The sequence below is a fragment of the Ornithodoros turicata genome, chromosome 8 (genome assembly GCF_037126465.1).
Source record: "Ornithodoros turicata isolate Travis chromosome 8, ASM3712646v1, whole genome shotgun sequence".
NCBI lineage: Eukaryota > Metazoa > Arthropoda > Arachnida > Ixodida > Argasidae > Ornithodoros > Ornithodoros turicata.
This window is the reverse complement of record NC_088208.1, coordinates 5,810,786-5,831,303: the sequence shown is the minus strand read 5'-3', so window position 1 is coordinate 5,831,303 and position 20,518 is coordinate 5,810,786. Positions and strand designations below refer to the sequence as shown.

Sequence of the window (20,518 nt, the reverse complement as noted above, 5' to 3'; positions counted from 1 at the left end):
TACGCCCTGACCTCTGTCCTGTATTCACTCCTGCATGGGCCCTTCGGGCCTGCAGTATCGTTGAAATAAATAAATAATAAATAATGCTGGGGGCGATACTCTACCCCATTGCTGGTGGTGATGCGGGGAATGAAATAATGTTCACAATAAGGTTCACAATAAGGATAATCGTAATTCCCCGTCGTCCTAATCGTAGTCCTAATCGTCGTCCTTCACAATAACGATCGAAGTCCTTTGGTGTGCTGGATGCGGCCAGGGACCAAACAAGCCTTACGAAGCTTAGCCAGTCTGTTGACATCCTTTGCGTGTCTTATTTCCTGAATAGACTTCCTTTCGACTATTGAACATACAGCCTGTATGCTTCAAATCTACAGACATCTTTTGGACTATCGTGTATCCTTTCTTTGGCCTGCCAATGGGAGATCGCTACCAACAGTCTATAAACAACCTGCTATAGAGGGGAAACAGACATCTGCGATTGCCTGTCTATTGACTTTCTAAGGAATGACGATAGACTGGCTACTGGTTCCCCCCCGACATTCCCCCCAACCACCATCATATGCCCCTATTCGGATTCATGAACTGTGATCAGTTGAATCCGAACCTGGAATTCTGCTGAGATCCTGTTGTGTGAAAGTGATGTTTTTTACCTGTGTTGAGAAGCAATACGTGGCCATCAGTGGCACACGTCTAGGACCATTGAGGATAATCCTTAGTGCCATCTGCAAGGACGTAGCAAGAACGTAGCACGTGCTATTAGCACGCCATCTCCGCACCGCCATCTCCTTCCTAGCAGAAAAGAGATATCATATATTGCTTGACCTTCGAGCGTCCGCAAATTCGAGTGCCCTGCTCGCCTCTGACGAGTCAGAGTGAAGGGTGAGGTGTTCCAGCTTAATTCGATTCTGCATACATCTAACCCCGAAGTGTGGAATTGCTTGGAGTAGTAACTCAACACCATGATAACGCTTGTGTTTGCAACTGCTTTCGGTCTGCGACATTCAGCAGGTCCACTGAAAGTCAAACTTGTGCTGTGCATAATTTGCCATGCAGGTTCACATTGATGCGGTTAGCCACCTCACTGCAGAAGTTTAACTTCCAATGGACCTAGTGAATGTCCCAAACTGGAAGCAATTACAAACACACGCGTTATCTCGGTGGTGAGTTAATACCCATAGCTATTCCTTATTTCGGTCTTGGATGGATGCGTAATCGAATTAAGCAGGGATACCTCACCCTTCCTTTTGACTCAGAGGCAAGCATGACACTCGAATTTGCGGAAGCTCGCAAGTCAAGCAATGTATGGTATCTGTTTTCTCTTAGGAAGGTGATGCCAATGCTACCTGGTCGGATGTGAACGTCTTGAAAGCACTAAAATTAAGCAATTGCAAATGGCACTAATGGTTACCCGCGATGACCCTAGACGTGTGCCAATGATGGCCGCGTATTGCATGTCAGCATTGGTTAACAAACATCAATGCACATGTACACAACAGGAACTCAACAGAATTCCAGATTCAGATTCAACATATTACAGTTCATGAATCCGAATTGAGTGAATATAATGATGATAGAAACACAATCGGTGGATGAGTGGCCAGTCTATTGTCAGTCTATGGTAAGTCAATAGACAGGCAATGGCAGTTGATTATTTCCTTTCTATAGCAGGTTGCCTATAGACTGTTGCTGCCAATCTCCCATTGACTGTCTATGGGAAGGAAAAAGGGGGATGTCCAAAGGTGGTCTATGGGAAGGCAATAGACCGTCTATAGCTTCAATGAACGTTTTGTTCATGGATTCTCTATTGGTTGACCGAACAATTTTTCACAAGGGATATATCGATAGCCAATTTACCGATAGTTTCGCCTCACTACCATAATAGCGTCACATTCAGGTGAGAGAAGTTATCGTGACTTTTATGGTCCGAGACATGCGAGTAAAATTTACTTGTACACTGTGTACACACCAAATACACTAATTATAGGACTGATAAAAAATGTACATCATCATCATCATTTTACATTTTGGTTGGACGTCTAGGTTTTGTAGAGACAGAAGTGACATAAAATAAATGAACGTAGTGGAGCTGAGCTGTCACACGTAATGTTGCATATGTTACACGTAGTTATCACGTTATGTATGAGTCAGTACAGCCTTCACACCATTCAACGCTCTAAAGTCCTGCACATATACACAACTGACCTTTTGTTATCGTCATGTTTGTCTGCAACTATGTGTAAGTAATAATGATGATAATGATGTAAGATGTTTCAAAACAAACAACAATAAATTTGCATACATCTATAGCACATGACGGAGTTCATCGTGCGCATAGAAATCTTACGGAGAGATGCTAGAAGGAAAGCTGGGGAGGAGGATCGGAGGAGAGCAAAGCACTTAAACGGGGCTCTTCCCTCTCTCAATGTATGCGCTTGCAGGCAGCCATATTGAATCAGCCGAAGAAACGTCGTGTATTTCCAGCCTGTGAAAGCAGCCACAGTTCCAAAAACTGTTGCAACACTTGCTCGGTTGCTCCTCTGCTTCCGTCGGCTACATATTTTGTCAGTGTCCGCCCCTATCCAGGCTTGTAGTCAAGGCTGGTTGAGGCAGCGGCGGAGACGGCGTCCCCATGTGGCGTCCGTGTCGTGTCTGTTTCTTCGTGTGTGTGTGTGTATGTGTTTTCATATATCTTACGGTTTCATGGGTTCTGGCGGTGTGTTACTGTTCCAAAAACATTTTTGGCGTTATGCTTGCTGTATGCTTACTGGATTCCTTTGTTTGCATGCGCCACGGCAACAGTAGCTGATTCAATATGGCGCTCCCCTCGCCCGTACGTCCCAGTTTTGGAGGTTTCCTTCTAGCATACTCCTTAAGATTTCTATGATCGTGCGTGCTTGCATCGTGCTTCATTCCTGAGTTTCATGTGTCCACCTTGGATCGACCCTTTCCACCCTTGAATCGACAAACTCTGGTAGTAATTATTGCAGCTCCGGCAGAGTCTTCGCCAAGAAGACTTCATCCCGATGAATTTCGAGGACTCTGAGGTCTGATGGTGACCACAGGGAAAAGCTTGCAAAACTTAGTTATGTTCAGCTTCGTCTGTACCTGATAAAAATATTTGAGACCAGGGTAGTTGCAGGCTTCCTTTGTGAAGTTTAAAGGGACGGTTAAAAGTCGATGTGTGTACGATAGTGGGGGATCATGAGAACGGTTTCCTGCAGAGCACTCGGAATTTGCGAAAATCATTTTATGGCCCCTTTAACTCCGAGTGCATGATGTCTTGAAGCTCCCTTTGTGGTGTCATATTTACCGGCTGACGAAGGCTACTTTATTTCTAAAATTTTGTCGTCGTATCAGCCTGTCGGGGTTTGCGCATAAAGGTGGTAGCTCAGGATGGACAACCACTCCGCATTTCTTAATCTTAAGATGTGTTGTATTTCAGCAGGAATGCTTCATTTTCGCGTTATTATCGCGGTTTAGTCCACATTGCGCGTGGAGATTGTTTCTAAAGCTTTTCGGATACAACGTACGTAGAAAACGGCCCAGAGACGGGACACGGAGAAAAAGAAACAAGTGCACACACGTGTCCCGTTGCTGTTTTCTACATAGCTATGTACCAACTTGCCCAAATCTCCGCCTTATCTTTTCGGATACAATATATCGTTAATTATGCGGTTATAGTTAAAAGATACTCGATGAAGCCGGTAAGTACACTGTTAAAACAGAACGTGACCACGTAGCACGCTCCTAGCCGATCATCATACCGAATGATATCATTCTGTGTCGTGATTTGTTCAAAACAGGGGGGAGGCGCATGTCGGACAAGATAATCTGTCCGAGATACGCGCCTCCTCCCATTTTCACCAAATCAATGCACAGAATGATATCCTCATGCCAAGCAATGCATATAGGTAGCAACGGCTCTCAGGCGCATGCGCACAACCCAAACCATATGTATGAGCCCCAGCGGCCTCCGCATCCACGACGGAGAAATGAGATACAGGAGACGAAGAAAAAGGTAACTGGAAGAGCTCAGTTTCCTATCGAGAGAAACCACGGGATGGCGCCAAAGTGCAGAGAATGCTAGTAGACGGCAAAACCATTATTTTTATGCGCAGGGATCTCGATGACAACTTTAAGCTGATCGAATTTGTTGACTGAAATCCGTTCCTGGGGATGACACATTTTGTCCCAGGTATCGCTGTCGTGCATGGGTGCCGTGAGAAGCGATTTTGTTGCATCTCTCATAGACTGCCATATATTGAAAATCTGACCAACTTTAATTCACCAAAATTCAGTGGTCCGCTTCAGGCCTTCACAAATATGTCATTCCCTAGATAAAATAGAGAGGAACACGCCCGTACTGTTTCGTATAGAACTTTAGCGTGGTTTACGAGATCCCTACGAACAAAAGTTTCCCATAGGCTTTCTTAAGAAGAGAGTCCGCCTTAAAAATATTATCTCTTGTACAATATGTATTGCTTTCTTGTCTCTTTTTCAAATCCTCAAGCTTTTTCACCTGATTGACATTACAGTTGGCACAATTCCCAGCATCATTGTCTTTAGTTCACATATTTTGACTTGTACTTTTTTTGGATGGCGATTTCTTGCATGCCTAGTGTCGATTAATGCATTCTTCAATAAGAAGTATATCCTTTCTATGTGGAAATGTGACGAGTCGCGGCTTGCTAGCTTGTGACAGTTATGGTGATGTGAGATAGAAAAAAAATGGGCGCTGAAATGGGCTGAAAGCTGGTGGCGCGCCTTGGAAGCGCAGGCGCACGTGATCTTTTCCCGCCGGAAGAAGTCGCGCAGCTGTTGCACCCGTCAACTGGACCTGGAAAATTTGCAAAGGAAGCAGGCCCCAGCGGCACACTTGACAACTGCGCGCAACCGTATACTACTCTCCTATAAGCAGGAAAGCTGCCGGATCTCCTGAAGCGAGTTATCGTTTCCAGATGACGCACACGGGTTGGTTAATTGCTTGTGGTCTGTGTACATTGTCAAACCGCCACTTTCAATGAAGTGGCTGAAATGCTTCACAACTAGGCATACTGCAAGTAATTCGATTTAGAATGTGCTATAGAGCATTTCTCTGTCCTTCCGGTAGAAGAACTACTAATCATACGTGCACTAAAGTTTCGGAGTACCGGTAGTGCCCCATCCCGTGAAGGCCGTTTCCAACTGGGTAGGTGGTTGAATCATGGAGGCACGCGGGGGAAAACGCAGGTCCCAACACTGAAAAGTGTCAACGAAGGTTACAGCGGGAGATACTGTTGCTTTGCTCCTCGTTTTAACTCTGAGAGCAAGGTTTGACGACAAAACTGGAAGTCTCTGAAGTTTCAGTTCAAGTCTTGAAGCAAAATAGGGAAGGCAGTGGTCGACGGCGTTGGGTGTCTGTCACTCAAAAAATCAAACGGCAAGGTAAACAGTTTGTTTGTTAAGCAAGCATATCATTCTAAATTTCATGAAGAGGAGTAAATATTTCAGGCAAGATGGGGATAGTATCCGCTGTTTGGCGAATGGCAACACAAGCTTTGCTGCTGAACTTTGGAAAAAATATGCGATGTGCTACTACCATCGGGGAAGACCGTTCTGAGCTCCTTCAGCTTTGGTGTGCCGTCAACTTTGGCGTACTGGCAAAACGATACAATTTTGGCAAACCCAGTTAAGCGCAAACTAAGCGCGACAAGTCTCACCAAGCAACCTTGTCTGCGATTCACCATTTCTCAAATCTCTGAAAACATAAAAAAACACAACACGGGAGTAGACTGAAAGCAATATATGACTGCCCATGCTGTAGCTGTAATAACTGATTTATGCTCTGTACTCCATTGTCACCTATACATAACTAGCGTATTTCCATTTGTGTTCTATGTTATTCTGGTATGTACTGCATTTAACGGAAGAATTTGTCGATATCTGTTCTTGTTAGTAACACAAGGTCTCGAAATTGGTTTAATTAACTATGAGACCACTTTCTGTGTCTGCTTCGTAACTATACTATTTTGTGAAGTAAAATGACAAGATCACCATACATCAAATACATAATGCCGAATTCGGGACACCGTCATAGGCAACAATGCTCGGAAAGACAGCAGTGCGGAGACAACGGCGTAAAGAATGTTGAGTACTATGTTGAGTACTAATGTTGAGTATGCTAAGAGTACTGGCTGGTTGAAGAGGTGACGGGATATGTTTATCATAAAAAAAGAGGAGGGAAAAGTTAGCCTCCATACGGCGGCTTGCTATTCGTATCAAAGAAAGAAAAGGAGGAGAAAAGCAAACAAACAAGAAAGAAAACAACCACGAGATTGATCACAGTTCACCCAAAAGGCCACAGATCCGCAGGAACTGAACAAGTGCCTTTGTCACCTGACTATGTTGTGTGGGGCCCCGCATCGTAGTGAGGGAAAGGTCCGTGATCCTGAGGCGTGCGATCCACGTCCGTAGGAGAAGACGATGTTGGCGGTAACGGGTGAAGTGAAATAGCAGGTGCGGAATGACTCTTTCAACATGTCAGGTGGGGCAGTTGGATGGTGGATCATCTTGAACAGGAGCAGTGTAGTCCTCGTCACATTCAGTCGAAGCCTATGGAGCCAAGACACTTCCTCCCTGGAGTTAGTGGCCTACCAGTGTGTCGGTCATCGTAGGGTCAATCGAGCGCAAAAAAGAGTTCGTCCTGACAGCGTCTTGAAAAAGGGCCTGAGAGATACTCGTGCAGTATCGGCGAATGGCTAGCCGACAGACAGACGGGGTAAGCAGGACTGAAGTGAGAGACCTAGCTGCACGAGCACACCTGGTCGTGGAATCGGCAAGGATATTCCCCGAGGAACCAACGTGGTCCGGAATTCACTGGAACCACACACTGTGGCCGAGAGACGAGAGTATCGAGTGCAGGTAAAGGAACTACGTGTAAATGTCGTTGATTTCTCCCGTTGAACTTTGGGCGAATACGATGTCAGGGCCTCCAAGGCTGACATGCTATCCGAAAGAACAGTCCACACTCTTGGTGTCCACAAAGAGACGTACCGCAGAGCCGATAATACAGGGTGTTCAAAATTAAGCTTTCACTAGCACTTTATAAATAGGCGAACCAAAGAAAAACTGGTGCTATTTTACTGTTCCTCGAGTAAGAAACGGTTGCTACATAATTAGCAGCAGCTGTTTCTTACACAAGTAGCGTAAAGTTATCATCCGGTTTCCTGTCATCGCTGTGTTTGCGTAGCCCTCGTGAAAGCTTAATTTTGAACACCCTGTATAGCGAAGGCTTCTGCTTCGTTTGATGATAACGCAGGCAGCAGCTTGAAACCGCGCCCCTATTTCTCCTCAGGAATACAAAAAGCAGATGATGATCCATCGGATACCACCGAGCCGTCAGTGTAAATCTCTGTTCGGTTCGCGTGCAGGGAGTGAAGATGTTGCAACGTTATTTGGATTGCCACAGCAGCTGGGACATGGCCCTTTTTCGGAAGACCAGGAACGGATGTGTGCATGGGAAAGGGGGGGGGGGCAGGGTCAGACATAAGGTCCCCAGCGACGTCGTATAGGAGACCAAGGTACGCGTTGGCGGGACTTAGCTTTGTAGGCGCAGAACAGCTTGGCAGTACGGAGAAGCAGGCCAATGCTGCGTAAAATCAACGGAATATTGGGTCTACACAGCACCGACTGACCCGTGAAACCCGAGAAACCATGTTTATCAGTGTGAGCAACGTACTCTATATTGTAGTTACGATTGGTCCAACGTTTTTTATGGTTCCTAAGTTTCGGGGATCCTGTACCTATGACCACTCTCGTCAAGCTTAATGCTTTTTTTTTCGAGCTAGAACCCCCGAAGAAGTCCCAAACAAATCGACTTTCTTGAGTCCACCGTATAAAACTACGCCTATTGCAGCCGGTATTCCGGTATACATGTGCTCACCTACCCAGTTGCGAACAGTTCTGTAGCTGGCTGGCGCTCAAGGCAGAGCGTCGAGCTACTCACTGGCAAGGTGCACAGCGCCTGTAGCTGACGGCAAAGCACCTAAATGTAGCATCCCTGACCGGTATTCATCGGGGTCCAGGTTCAACCCCTATCGTTGGCACTTACTGTTTGTTTTGTGTGTGTTTTTGCAGAGTTCGAGGTAACTCGTTACAAGTAACTCGTTACTGCATATAACTAACTCCTTTTTTTGGTAACTTTATAACTTAACTCGGCACTCTTGTGTCGTGGCAACTTTCAGAGGAACTCGTTCCTTTTTCAGGTAACTTTGCGAAAGTAACTTAAGCGAAGTTCCAGGTTACTTTTAATCAGGGTGTCGAACCGAACCCGAAACCGAACCGAAAACCGTACCCGAACCGTTATTTTTGCCGGAACCGAACCCAAACCCGAACCGAAATTTTCATGACACTGTTGAACCCGAACCGGAGCAGAACCGTAAAAAATAATAGCGGTAACCGGTTCGCAACAAAACGGTTCGGACATAAAAGAAGTCAGCATAAGAGTCCCTCTCTATCCCCGAACGAAGACACATTGGTATCATCATCACGCGCCTATATCATGGATTTCCAAAATTTTCACCTAGCAGTCAGACGACGACGTATAGTAAGTATACTTCCAGCGTCTTTTTAACATGTTGAAGCGCAGTTGTCCTTGTGAGCGCCGCGGCTAGCGCCCCGCACGCGTTGCGGCGTCTACTCTTCAGAGACGAGGTGCCACGCCTAAGAATGAAACAGGAATGGAGTAGGCCAGTTATATAGCTCTACAGGACGAATATGTGATCAAATAAGCGCCCAAGATTTCCCTTTACATGTGAGCAGTACAAATTAAACAAGTCAGAAACATAAGAAGTAGAGAAGGAGCGTACGCAGAACGGTGCCTGTTTGATTGGTCGTAGTTTGAAAAGTAAATGTGGTTCTGCTTATTGGTAGCGCAGTTATGTCGTGACACATTGCCTTTGTGTTGTGGATTAACTAGTACACTGCTGTGAGCTCGGACAGAGTAAGGCTGGCAGGCTTATTTTCGACATGCTTCAGTACGGTTTCAGATCGATTCACGCTGCGAAGGCAGTGTGCCGGCAAGTACTGTCGTCTATCTTACGCTGTCCATGTTACTAGGCTTCGTTTAAGTTTATCTTGCTGGCACTGTGCGTGTGAAAAAGAGATTTTGGGAACAGAAAGTAGCGGGACAACACCGCTTCATCAGCGTGGACTCTATTTGCAATAAGTGTTCATCCATTTCTTATTTCTCTCGCTAAAGAGCTACCTCACCGCTAAAGACGTCAATGCAGACAACAGCAGTAAGCTATTAGCCACGCATTTCCTGATAAAATCAGTTTTATGGAACATATAAAACGGAAGCGTTGAACCGGTTCGCGAACCGGTTCGGGGCTGCGAACCGGTTTGCGAACCGGTTCGAGTTTTGGCGTGGCCGAACCGGAACTGAACCGGAACGAAATCAAAACAACGCGAACCCGAACCCGAACCGAACCCGTATTTTTTGCGGTTCGACACCCTGCTTTTAATTCGCTTTTCACTCACGTCCACGTATTTGTTTTCTTTCTTTCCGGTTCTTTCATGGCATTTTATGCCAGAGAACTTGATCAAAGACACTATTCTATTCAGGAAGTAGGAACCTCTGCCGTGGAATGAAGCCGAACAACTGTGCGCCCACAGGGGGTAAGATGCAAAGCGTTCGAATTGTTTGAGACAAACGAGCGTGCTGCACTCCTCCGCAGGCAACTGAAGATCTAACTTAACTGCTCACGCGCGCTGCACCTGTGTAGTGCTATTCTGTACCCGTAGTAACTTGGAAGTAACTCGCTCTTTTTTTAAGTAACTCCGTAACCGCGAGTTACATTTCAGGCTGAAGAGCTTCGTTATTAACTTAGTTACATTTTTCACACGCTAATAACTCGTAACTTAACTCGTAACTTCCCAATCTACGTTACTTTTTGTGTGTGTGAATTACTCGTTGACTTTGTTTTGTGTCCCCCTGTCCTCGCTGGAGCTCAGGCTTCATCTTCAATGAAGTTCACCATCAGCCCGAATGCGTCTATGTGATAACCACTATACACCACGGAAACAAGCTCAAGGTCGCGCGGGTTCGATCCCGGTTGGGGGCGGTAGCAATGTGGTGGAGGTAAACATTGCTTCCAGCAACGTGTGTCGGAGATTTCCGGTGCACGTCAAAAGAACTCCAGGTGGTTCAAATTATTCATAATTATCCATCCAATTATCCGCAGTCCTACCCTGCCGCACAATACATCGCCACACTGCGCAGACAAACCATGCGTGTAACATCACAGTACCGAATGCGTCTATGCCACTTGATCAAACCTTCCTTACGAGCATATTTTGGACAATTGTTGTTGCGAATGCTACCAGTATTATGGATCGGCAGTGCGGAAATGATATTGGACTGACGTTGATGCATAGCACACAACTTCTAAATTGATCAGCAACTGAATACACACATATATGTACTTACCCTGCCTTCATTCCCGCTCATGTGAAACTGCAACAAAGTATAATCGCCCTTCGTCAGAACAAGACCGCCAGATTGTTTGTCAGATCTCGTGTCGGATTGGGACTTGGAACAGAGGCAGCGCAGCCGCTTTCCGTTGCTTACTACTGCACTAATGTAGCAGTTCCCGGCATCCTTTTGATTGAAGTATTTGACGTCCATCCTGCAGTAAAGAGATAATCCTTTACTGCTCTAACAAGTAAATGGAAAGGCTGATGTATCTCCTCAGAGGGTTATCAGTCTTCCTAGCGTTCGGTGCACACGACAACAACAAGTAGGCCTGCGAAGAAAGGAAAACGTCAATAGGCTTGCTTCGTTGCTCTCGTTTTGAGATTGGTTTTCACGTTTTTATGGCTTCGACCCTCCGGGTGCTACCAGAGAGATGAGAGCGTGTTTTGTGAGGCGGAAAATTAAGGCTGTGGTATTACCCCACCTCTGAAAAACGGACATTTCCTTAACAAGATTACGTCGCTCGTGAACGACTGATCCCTATTCTAGGGGTAAAAAAGTAGAACTGTCTACACATTCGGGTAGAGCTGTGTTAAACCAGTACTGTACTCAAATGAGTAGAAGTGCAAGCGTACGAACGGGTCTCTACTGGTATGAGTATAATTGGTAGTACAACTCTTTTATTCAAAAACAGTTCAACTGTTACACTGCTTGAAGCATATGGTCTACCGCAGTCCCTTGATAGCCTTTTGGTCATGCAGCTGCATCAAAAAGTTGGCCTAGGGACACAGACATGTACAAGATACTCAAAAATGTATTTAAGATAAGATAATAAATACTAACGTTAAATGTAATTAATATAGAGTAAAATACATGAAAATTAATGTAATTAAGATAGAGTAAAAAATACTTAAGAAAGTATTTGAAATAGAATTAAGATACTATTTATCCTTGAACGCAAAATATCACCGGTCATTGGTCAATGTGGCAAGTCACCGCTGTGTGACATGAATCCCCTAAACGCCGCGCACTACGCAAGCCGCAGCTGTGTGATAGGAGTCCTCTAAACACAAGTCCAGTGATGGCCACTAACTACTTCTACAGTAGTTTAATTATAACTACTAACTATTTCGCGATGGAGTAGTTTAACTAGTAGTTCAACTGCTTTTCAGGGGAGGTAGCTAAAACTACTTCTTTAACTACTACAGTGTATTTTAACTACATCCATAACTACTTAACGTTGTCCATCAACACCAATCCCATTCTATACTGTCCTTGGGCACTTAAATATAAATAACAAGCAGTGGTAAAAGAAGATTTTGTACAGATGCACGGCACAAGTGTTCTGCGCCTCCGTACTCATCAACCAAGTGGAAAAGTCGGAAGCACAATCGTGCCGTAAAGCTTGCGGCGAAGTCGGAAGTAGTTGGCGCCAGCAATAACCTAACTACTGTAGTTAACTAGTCGCAATACTAGTTTAACTAGTAGTTGCCACTAGATTTCAGCAAGTAGTTGGTAACTACTTTTTAACTACAATCAGGTAGTTTAACTAGTAGTTTAACTACATGTAGTTAACTACTGCCCATCACTGCACACGTCCCAAAAAGATGACAAAGAGATAGCACATAACTCCACACTGTAAAAATAGAACTTCACCACATAGCACGCCCCTAGCCAAACATCATTCCGAATGATATCATTCTGTGTATTGATTTGTTGAAAATGGGAGGGGGCGCCTATCTGGGACAGATTATCTTGTCCCAGATAGGCGCCTCCCCCCTGTTTTGAACAAATCAGGACACAGAATGATATCATTCGGAATTATGGTTGACTAGGAGCGTGCTATGTGGTGAAGTTTTGTTTTAGCAGTGCACTAAGTACATGTGGCCCAGAACAAAGCAAACTTCTAGCAAGTCCCTGCTCGGCGAGGTCAGAATTCGCCGTCACCACATCAGGGCACACATAACAGAACCCTCACTCGCCAAGGATTAGTACACACGGGGCAAGATCTCTAAATGGAGACCTCCAAGAAGGGCCAATGTTCGGGTCAAGTCCGAGGGACTCAGGAAATTTCCACTGATCAAGCGAGATAATGGAAAAACAAGACACAAAGTTTGAGGGGGAGATCTAAAATTAGAGTAATGAGTAGAAAATACCATAAAATGTATTTTAAATAGAGTACAAATACACAAAACAAAAAATATCGAGTAGAGCACCAAAATACCGCGAATTGTATTTAAAATACAGTATTTTAAATACAGTTGACCCCCGTTTATCCGGACGGTGCCGTTCCTGGCGAAATCGTCCGGATACCCGGGCAGCCGGATAAATGAAACGACCGGATAGAGACGTCCTACAGAGCAAGGTTTAATTAAAACACAGAAATCTCGTCAATGACAGCTGTTACATAGTAGTGTATGCACTCGATTCCTGCAAACGTTTGCTAATTGCATAGAGTTGAGCCACGCTGTTGCGCTGCTCGAAGAATGTCAGTGCGGACGCAAAGTGTCAATGTCGAAGCCTTGTTTCTCACTGGCGTCATCGGCACCGTCTTGCTACACGTCATCGGAGGCAACAGTAGCTATCACACCGTCATCAGTCATAGCTGCGCACGCGTTATCATCCTTATCAACGTCAACGTAGTCAGAAACCGCAGCATCATCTACGGCAGTCACAGTGAGCCTCTGCATCAGGGATCGCAGCTCACTTAGGGGAATGTCTTCGTCGGCCAACGGGCCGTAAGCAGGAGGCCCTCGGGTTGGTGCTTTCCCCTCTAGAACCGTACAGTTACTCGAGATATTTTCAAATGACTCGACTGGTCAACGTGACCCAACGCACACAAATAGAAAACGGGTCATCGTGCACGGTTGTCTCCCCTACAGAGGAATGTAGGTCCCTCACGTGTGACGGGAATAACCCCAACACAGCGAAAAGGGTGAAGAAGCGGGGTCAGTGTCTCCTCTTACTCACGGTAGTCCGGATAACTGAAGCTGGATTACAGGAATTTTCGACTTTCGTTCCCTGGAATTCTTGTCCGAGTCCGGATAAGCGAGAACAAAATACATGGAGGAAAATCCGTTCCCGTGCCTTTTGTCCGGATACCGCGGGATCCGGATAAATGAAGTCCGGATAAACGGGGGTCGACTGTACAATACCCCAAATACGTACAAGTAGGGACAACGGGCGCAGCCTGGTGGCGCCCGGGAGAAGCGCTTGGGCCAGTCATGGGAACGGCAGATGCAGTGTTGTTGCGCTTTTCCAAACATCCTACAAGAAAATTATTTGTTGCGATGGGGGCTTTCTGCTAAGTTTACAGCAGCTGTAATGCGAATAATCGTTTCTCGTTCGACTTTATTTTATGCGGAAAGCTGCAGCCGATCACTTCGAGTGGCACGGATGTGTTGTGGCGAGTCTACTATGTTCAGATCCTCAACCGGACCTCAATCTCACTTCCCTAGGCCACATGGAACTTTCCCTGGCGACGCTGCTGGGACCTGTCGGGCACTCCAGACAATGGGCAGTCACCCGAGCCCTCCTGTGTTACCTGAAGGACACTGGGCTCAGCAGCCTTTCAGCCTTGAGCCACCCCATCGTCCCCTGCCACTTTCTCTTTTCCTTTCTGCTTCTCTTTTCTCTTTCTTTCTTTTTTTTCTTTTTTTCTCTTTTTGGAGTAGCAAGTCGACCTTGGCATGTCTGACCTTTCCCGCTTTCTTTAGCTTTAATAAACATATCCCCCCCCCCCCCTCAACCGGAGATTCTGGCGCCGTTTATGTGCATAGTGCACGGCGGTAAGGTGATCCGTATTTTATTCACCGCGTAGACGACATTCTACAGTTAATCGCAGACAGTTACATGACCGCTTAGTATTTGACGCGATCGGTGGATCGCGAACTCAGACGTTTCGAAGTTTCAACGGTTGAAATGGGCACGGGATGTCGCAGCCGTCAGAGCTGTGTCAGCGGTGATCGGTTTATATCCTTGTCAAGTGGCGTGGAGTGCAGATATGGGATGGGCACCCGGTTCACAAACTACAAGACGACCGCGCAAAGTGTGGGCAACCGGACAAGATCAGCTCAAGATTTGTTGCGCCTCCTTTTCACTGAAGAGGAGTTTGTTGGCCAGCACATCACTGGAAGCCCAAGCAACGCACACAAATATGCGCATCCAAAAGAAAAGGTAGACCCGGTCCGCATGCGAGCAATGTTTGGTAAGCATTAATTTCACTATTGTGTTTTGCATAGATATACATTTCCATTGCGATTACAGATTAATGCCGCGCAGCGTGCCCCGGTACAGAGTTCTCGAAAACAAAGCAGAGCGTCCGGACATTCCTTCAACGATTGTAAGAACTGTCGGGCAAGAGTGTGCATAAGACTACTGTGCTTTGTAGTTTAAGTATACTGTGTATACACATAATAAACACATCGTGAAAAGCCTTTTGTATACAATGTTTTCTCTACACTTTGTATAGCAAAGGTCTTACACACTGGATATACATAATGTCCAAAAAAGGTGTTGCAATTGTATACGCAAAATGTATACAGTGTATATAGTAGAATTTTATACACTTGCATAAAGTGTTCATAGCCTATTTCCATAAGGGTATGGCTTTCCACGCTTCTGAAGCACTTCCTCGCCGTTGATGACGAATTCGTCATGCCACATGACGTCGCCGTGGTCAAAGTGCTTCTCGCAGACACGTGTGTGAGGAGAGTCAAAACTGAAGCGCCCACCTTGCGAGGAATGGCACGTTTCCACTACTCGCGCTTGTCAGGATCCGCAGGAAACGCGAGCATGGGTGACTTGCCACCTCCTGAGCCGCGTTTACATGAACTCGTTGAACTGTCTAGTTAACTCTCACATGTAAACGCTGTCGGGTCGACTTGGCTCTGCGTTCTGTCGAGTTGAGTCAACCCGACAGCAAGGGGTGGGTTGACGCGCTCGGCTCGACAGGCGAAGTGCATGTAAACGCTGTCGGGTTGAGTTCGCCGGGCGCGAGGAACTGTGGGATCGAGTACAGCCATCGCTGTACGCGGGCGGCGGCAGGCGGGAGCAGAAACAGGAACCCGAAGACGCTCTTAGTGCGCTGTCAGCTCGACTCGACACGGGGCGTCGCTGCGGACGTCTTCCGTTGGAGAGAGTTCGTGTAAACAGCGTCGGGTCGAGTTCAACTCGACCCGACAGTCGACTCGATCCGCTCTCTCGAGTTCATGTAAACGCGGCTCTGGGTACCTAGAGCGACTCTTCGTAACACAGCGCGTTTCTGGCATGCTGCTAGCACAGAGTTATCACGCGACAACAGCCGAAACAGGTGTACTGCAATGGGAGACGCAGGTGTTTTCCTCCCGGGTTCCTATGGCAGCGCCACCACGCGGGCGCTCCGGTTCCTGGGCAACGCTTTCCCATCACAGGTTTAACATCCAATGTATTGCTCTGTAGACGAAAGCGTGCTGGGCGATCACAATGCATCCAGGACAGGTCCTGGTCGCACTTCACACAGCGAACGTCAAGGCACACGTGACCTTAAAGACGGCGGCGCCTGTCATCGGCGGCCGTTTGTAAACAATGTGGTTGTTGTTTCTGCGCGACGTTTTGAATGTCTTTCGAGAACGGTAATTATTTTTATCCGATAATCTCACAGTAAAACTTGCAGTTTTGCACATGAGGCCTCGTACTGTTGACTCCTTTCAAAGATGTGACGACGACCGCGCGTAAAAATTTACTGAGCCGATGCAATGTACTTAAACTAAGGAGCAATGGGCTAGCCCTGGGAAGAAGAACTATATAGTTTACGCTGGCAAAATACGTTGCGTCTTGGCTTTATGACCACGGAAAGATGTCGGTAAGCGGCAGAACAACATGTAAACAAAGTCAGACGACCGCAAAATGATTGTTTCTATGACGACGCGACCAGGAGAAGATGCCAGTTTTGCAAAAAGCACCCGCTTGAGTGCAGTCACAACCATGGCGGGTTTGTGTTACTCCTGTGCGTTCAAAGCTGCTTTAACGGGCTTGCGGGGGCGAACATAGGTCGTCACGTTGCCACGCCGTCAACTGGAACAAAGGGAGAAACGACACAACGAGGCGAAAGAGTAAACTGGTACGTTCAATTTCTTAAACTGTTAATTCACAAAAGACACACGACTAGTTCACACGTCATTGCATGTGAATAGATGCGGCTACTCGTCGCGCGGAGCGGCAGCGGAAACTGTAAGCGCATTATGGACCGTCCTATATAGGAAGTGTACGTCGTGCTGCCAAACCACAATCGAGAGGACGTAGCAAACGGCGAGCTCAGATAAACAGCTCTGTCGCCGTGCTTTGAGGGATGAGGTGCAGCTACTTTTACTTTTAGGAACGCAGTTTGATCATTGAATAATCTTTCTTTTTTTATTTGTTTTCTTTTTCTAGTGTCGGCACAGCTGTTTGTGAAGTGTCACTCTTCGATACTCTTTTCCTTTAACGGTACTACTAGCATGAGAAATACCAGCGTTCAAGATAACTCGTTACTCCAACTGAGTCCCTCATTTTGATAACTTGTAACTTAACTCGGTATTACTGCGGCTTGGAAGCTTTCTTTTCAGGAACTTGTTTCTTTTTCAGGTAACTTTGCCAAAGTAACTTAAGCTAAGTTCCAAGTTACTTCTAATTCGCTTTTAACTAACGTCCACTTATTTTCTTGCTTTCTCTCCAGTTCTTCATTGGCATTTTATGCCATAAAACGTGATATTCAGTCAATGACATTATTCAGGAAATAAGAACCGCTGCCAGTGAAATGAAGCCGAACCACTGCGCGCCCACAGGGAGTAAGATGCAAAGCATTCGAATAGTTCTACATAAACGAAAACGATCTAAGCGCGTTGCACTCCTCCGCAGACAACTCAAGGTCGAACTCAACTGCTAACGCGCGCTGCACCTGTGTATAGTGCTATTTTGCGTCCGAAATAACTTGGAAGTAACTCGTTGTTGTTTTTAAGTAACTGCGAGTTACATCTCAGACTGAAGAACTTCGTTACCTACTTAGTAACATTTTTTTTCACACGGTAACTTAATTCGTAACGAGTTCTTCTTGACGGGTAACTTCTCGATGTATGAGATATACTCACGAGGGATTGTCTGTAGCGTGGTAGAAGAGTAGACTGACATAAAAACCGGTAGTTGCTTGTGGGAAAGGCTGGAGAATTTTGCCCGTTCTTGGAGTCTGCAAATCATGCAGAGAAAAAAGGAGCACGTTATGTAGACCACAAAGTATATTCAAGGATCCAAAAGCAAGAAACCCCTTCTTTTAACTCTTCACACATAAACTCAACTCTATTACATTTCATAGGCACCCCTTCCCAGCACCGCATTTGGAAGCTAGCGGTGGCGCTACTCATCGGCCCGCTTATTGCTTCCTCAATTTCTACAGTATACTTTGTACTTCAGCGTTAATTAGTATTTCTGTACAAGTGGTGGATATCCCACGGAAGATGTTTCGTTCTCAAGTTGACGATCATCACCGTTCTACGCGTTTTCATAGCAGCTATTGCTGTCGTCTCCTACGCTAGTCGTACGCTCGTTCCTGCGCTTTCAAAATTCAAATTTTTAGTCCAATCATGATGTAGGTCTCGCGGGCCGACGGGTAACGCCCCTGGCGGACCGTGCGGACGGGCTCTGTGGCAGCACGCGGACCATATGTTCACAATTTGATGGTGCAGTCCCAGCCCACTCCCTTTGTATATGTACTTGCTGGCTTGCACTGCGGCCTCCACAGGTGGCGCCGTCACCGTGGGACATTGCCGTCTCGCCGAGACGCACTGTTGGAGCCGACCCAAGATCGTGTCACTTCCCTGCGCCAGGCTGACGAGCTCCAAGTAGAGCGAAACGGCTGTCCTCGGCTGGGAGTGCACGATCAATTTGTCATATATATATATATATATGTATATAATGCAGGAAAAAAAAGCCATTAAAGAAACAAATAAATGATACTAGACGTGTTTGAAATTCAAACTTACAGATTAACATGGCTTCTATGGCTGCACGCAGAGAAACAGATACCCATGGAACGATGCGGCAGCACCAGAGGACACGGCTTCACTGGCTTGCACTGTGGCATTGAGGAGTGCTCAGTCACCCTTCCAGGTGTATATCGCTCGCTGAGTGACCCGTGGTTTGCCAATCCCGAACGATGCGCAGCTACCCAGGGCCGACGAGCCGCAAACACGGCGAAACACGTGTCCTCTGGTGCTGTCGCATCGTTCCATGAGTATCTGTTTTTCTACGTGCAGCCATAGAAGCCATCTTAATCTGTAAGTTTGAATTTCAAACACATCTAGCGTCATTTTTCTTATTTTTTAATGGCTTTTTCCCTCTCTTTATATATATATATATATATACACGCTACAAAATGGAGGTTCGAACGACCAGGATATTGTATATAGATACGGGAGAAAAGACACCAGAGACTGAAGTAAGGAGTGGGGGAAAGTTATTTATAAGATTTCCATAGACGCGCTCACGAAATGTCTGCTGATTTCAGGAAACGTAACTATCCCAGCAATCTAATTGAAAATGCTTTCACCAAATCATGCTCGCTGGACAGAGAGGCACTTCTTTCCAGCCAACCTAACGAGGAACACAGAAACATTACGTTCGTGACCACCTACAACAAAGCCCTTCCTAACACGAAAACTATTTTTCAGCGCCATCTTAACATTCTACACAGTGACGAAAAATTGAAAAAACTATTTCCTTCTGCCCCCAGTGTCACATTCCGCAGGTAAAGGAATATCCGGAATATCCTTACTTCTTCGCGCTTGCGCCGTACTACAACACCTGGTTCAGGTCACAAAATGCACACGCTGCAAATGCACACGCTGCCAAATTTGTAATCTTATTTCTACCTGCTCCTCGGTCTCCAGTACCATAAACAACTACACCTTTCAAATTAAACAATCATTGCACTGCAACTCCTTTAACACTTGTTATCTAATAACATGTATGAAATGCAATGTTCAGTACATTGGTGAAACCTCCAATACCATGCGTCAGAGGTTTTACGGTCATAAATCCGACATTGTCAATAATCGCCCCACACCCGTTGCTATACATTTTAATCTTCCCGGGCACGTCATGGATACACACCTGTCTATTGCAATTCTAGAATCTGGCTACACCACCGATTGCAAACGCAAAAATCGCGAGTCCTTCTTCATTTCTAAGTTTTCTTCTTTAAAACCACGGGGACTAAACGTTCATGGCGGTCCTCTGCAATTGTTCAACCCATCACGCAGCTAAGCTACTTCATTCACCTTCTGTTCTTAGCATTCTTAGCGCCATTTTCCCTTCAGCCCATAAGGTCACTCGGACCTTCCCACGCAGTTCAACAAAAGCTGTGTTCTCCACGTACGCGGCTAGACATCCACCTGTGCCCCCGTTTTGTCACCACCAAATCTTTTGAACCCCAATTCTCCGAATGTCTCATTTACCCATACACTTTCTCTTTCCCGATTCTTATGTGACGGTTGCTCGCGTGATGCGTGATGTGATGTGATGTGATGTGAGTAAAGAAAAAAATGGGGATGTAAGTTTCGACGAAGTCAAACTGGCTACCCCAGTACACTTAATACAGAAAGTTCAATCTGATGATGAGATGATGAAAACGCAAAAGGATGATGTCCAGAGACGAACAGAGATGATAATTGAGTTCAACATGTAGGTCAAAAGTTCAAGAGCTGCGCCCAAGTTAGAGTAAAGTGGCGGAATCACCGGGGGCACACACAGGACACATCACACATTCACCGTGTCATAGGATGTCCATAAGCCCGGTTGCATGCAAAAAGTCTTCAAGTGCCCTTAGCGCCTTGTCGGACGAAGGAGGACCTAATAGTTTCGTGATGTCGAAGGCTCGGGAGTCCAAACGAGAGAGGCTTGTCTCTAATGCCCTTCGAGCAGCGACGTACTTCTGACACCTGAGAAGGATGTGTTCTACATCCTCTACAACGCCACACTCACTACAGTTCGGAGAGTCTCGCTTTCCGATTTTGAAGAGGAGACGTGCGCTGTACGGTACATTGAGCCGTAGCC

General features: G+C 46.0%; 1 protein-coding gene across 3 annotated transcripts in view; it reads right to left on the bottom strand.

The window, feature by feature from the left end:
* Positions 1 to 20,518, bottom strand: part of LOC135365867 (uncharacterized) — a 107,468-nt gene that overhangs the window by 58,769 nt on the left and 28,181 nt on the right. For all 3 annotated transcript variants that reach the window (XR_010413973.1, XR_010413974.1, XM_064598554.1), the window contains exons 2-3: positions 17,560 to 17,654; positions 10,469 to 10,667 (exon numbers count right to left, since the gene is read on the bottom strand). Coding sequence is in view for 1 of the 3 variants with exons in the window: in XM_064598554.1 (XP_064454624.1) it covers positions 10,469 to 10,667; positions 17,560 to 17,654 (294 nt within the window). In the remaining 2 variants the exon portion in view is untranslated. The remainder of the gene's footprint in view (positions 1 to 10,468; positions 10,668 to 17,559; positions 17,655 to 20,518) is intronic.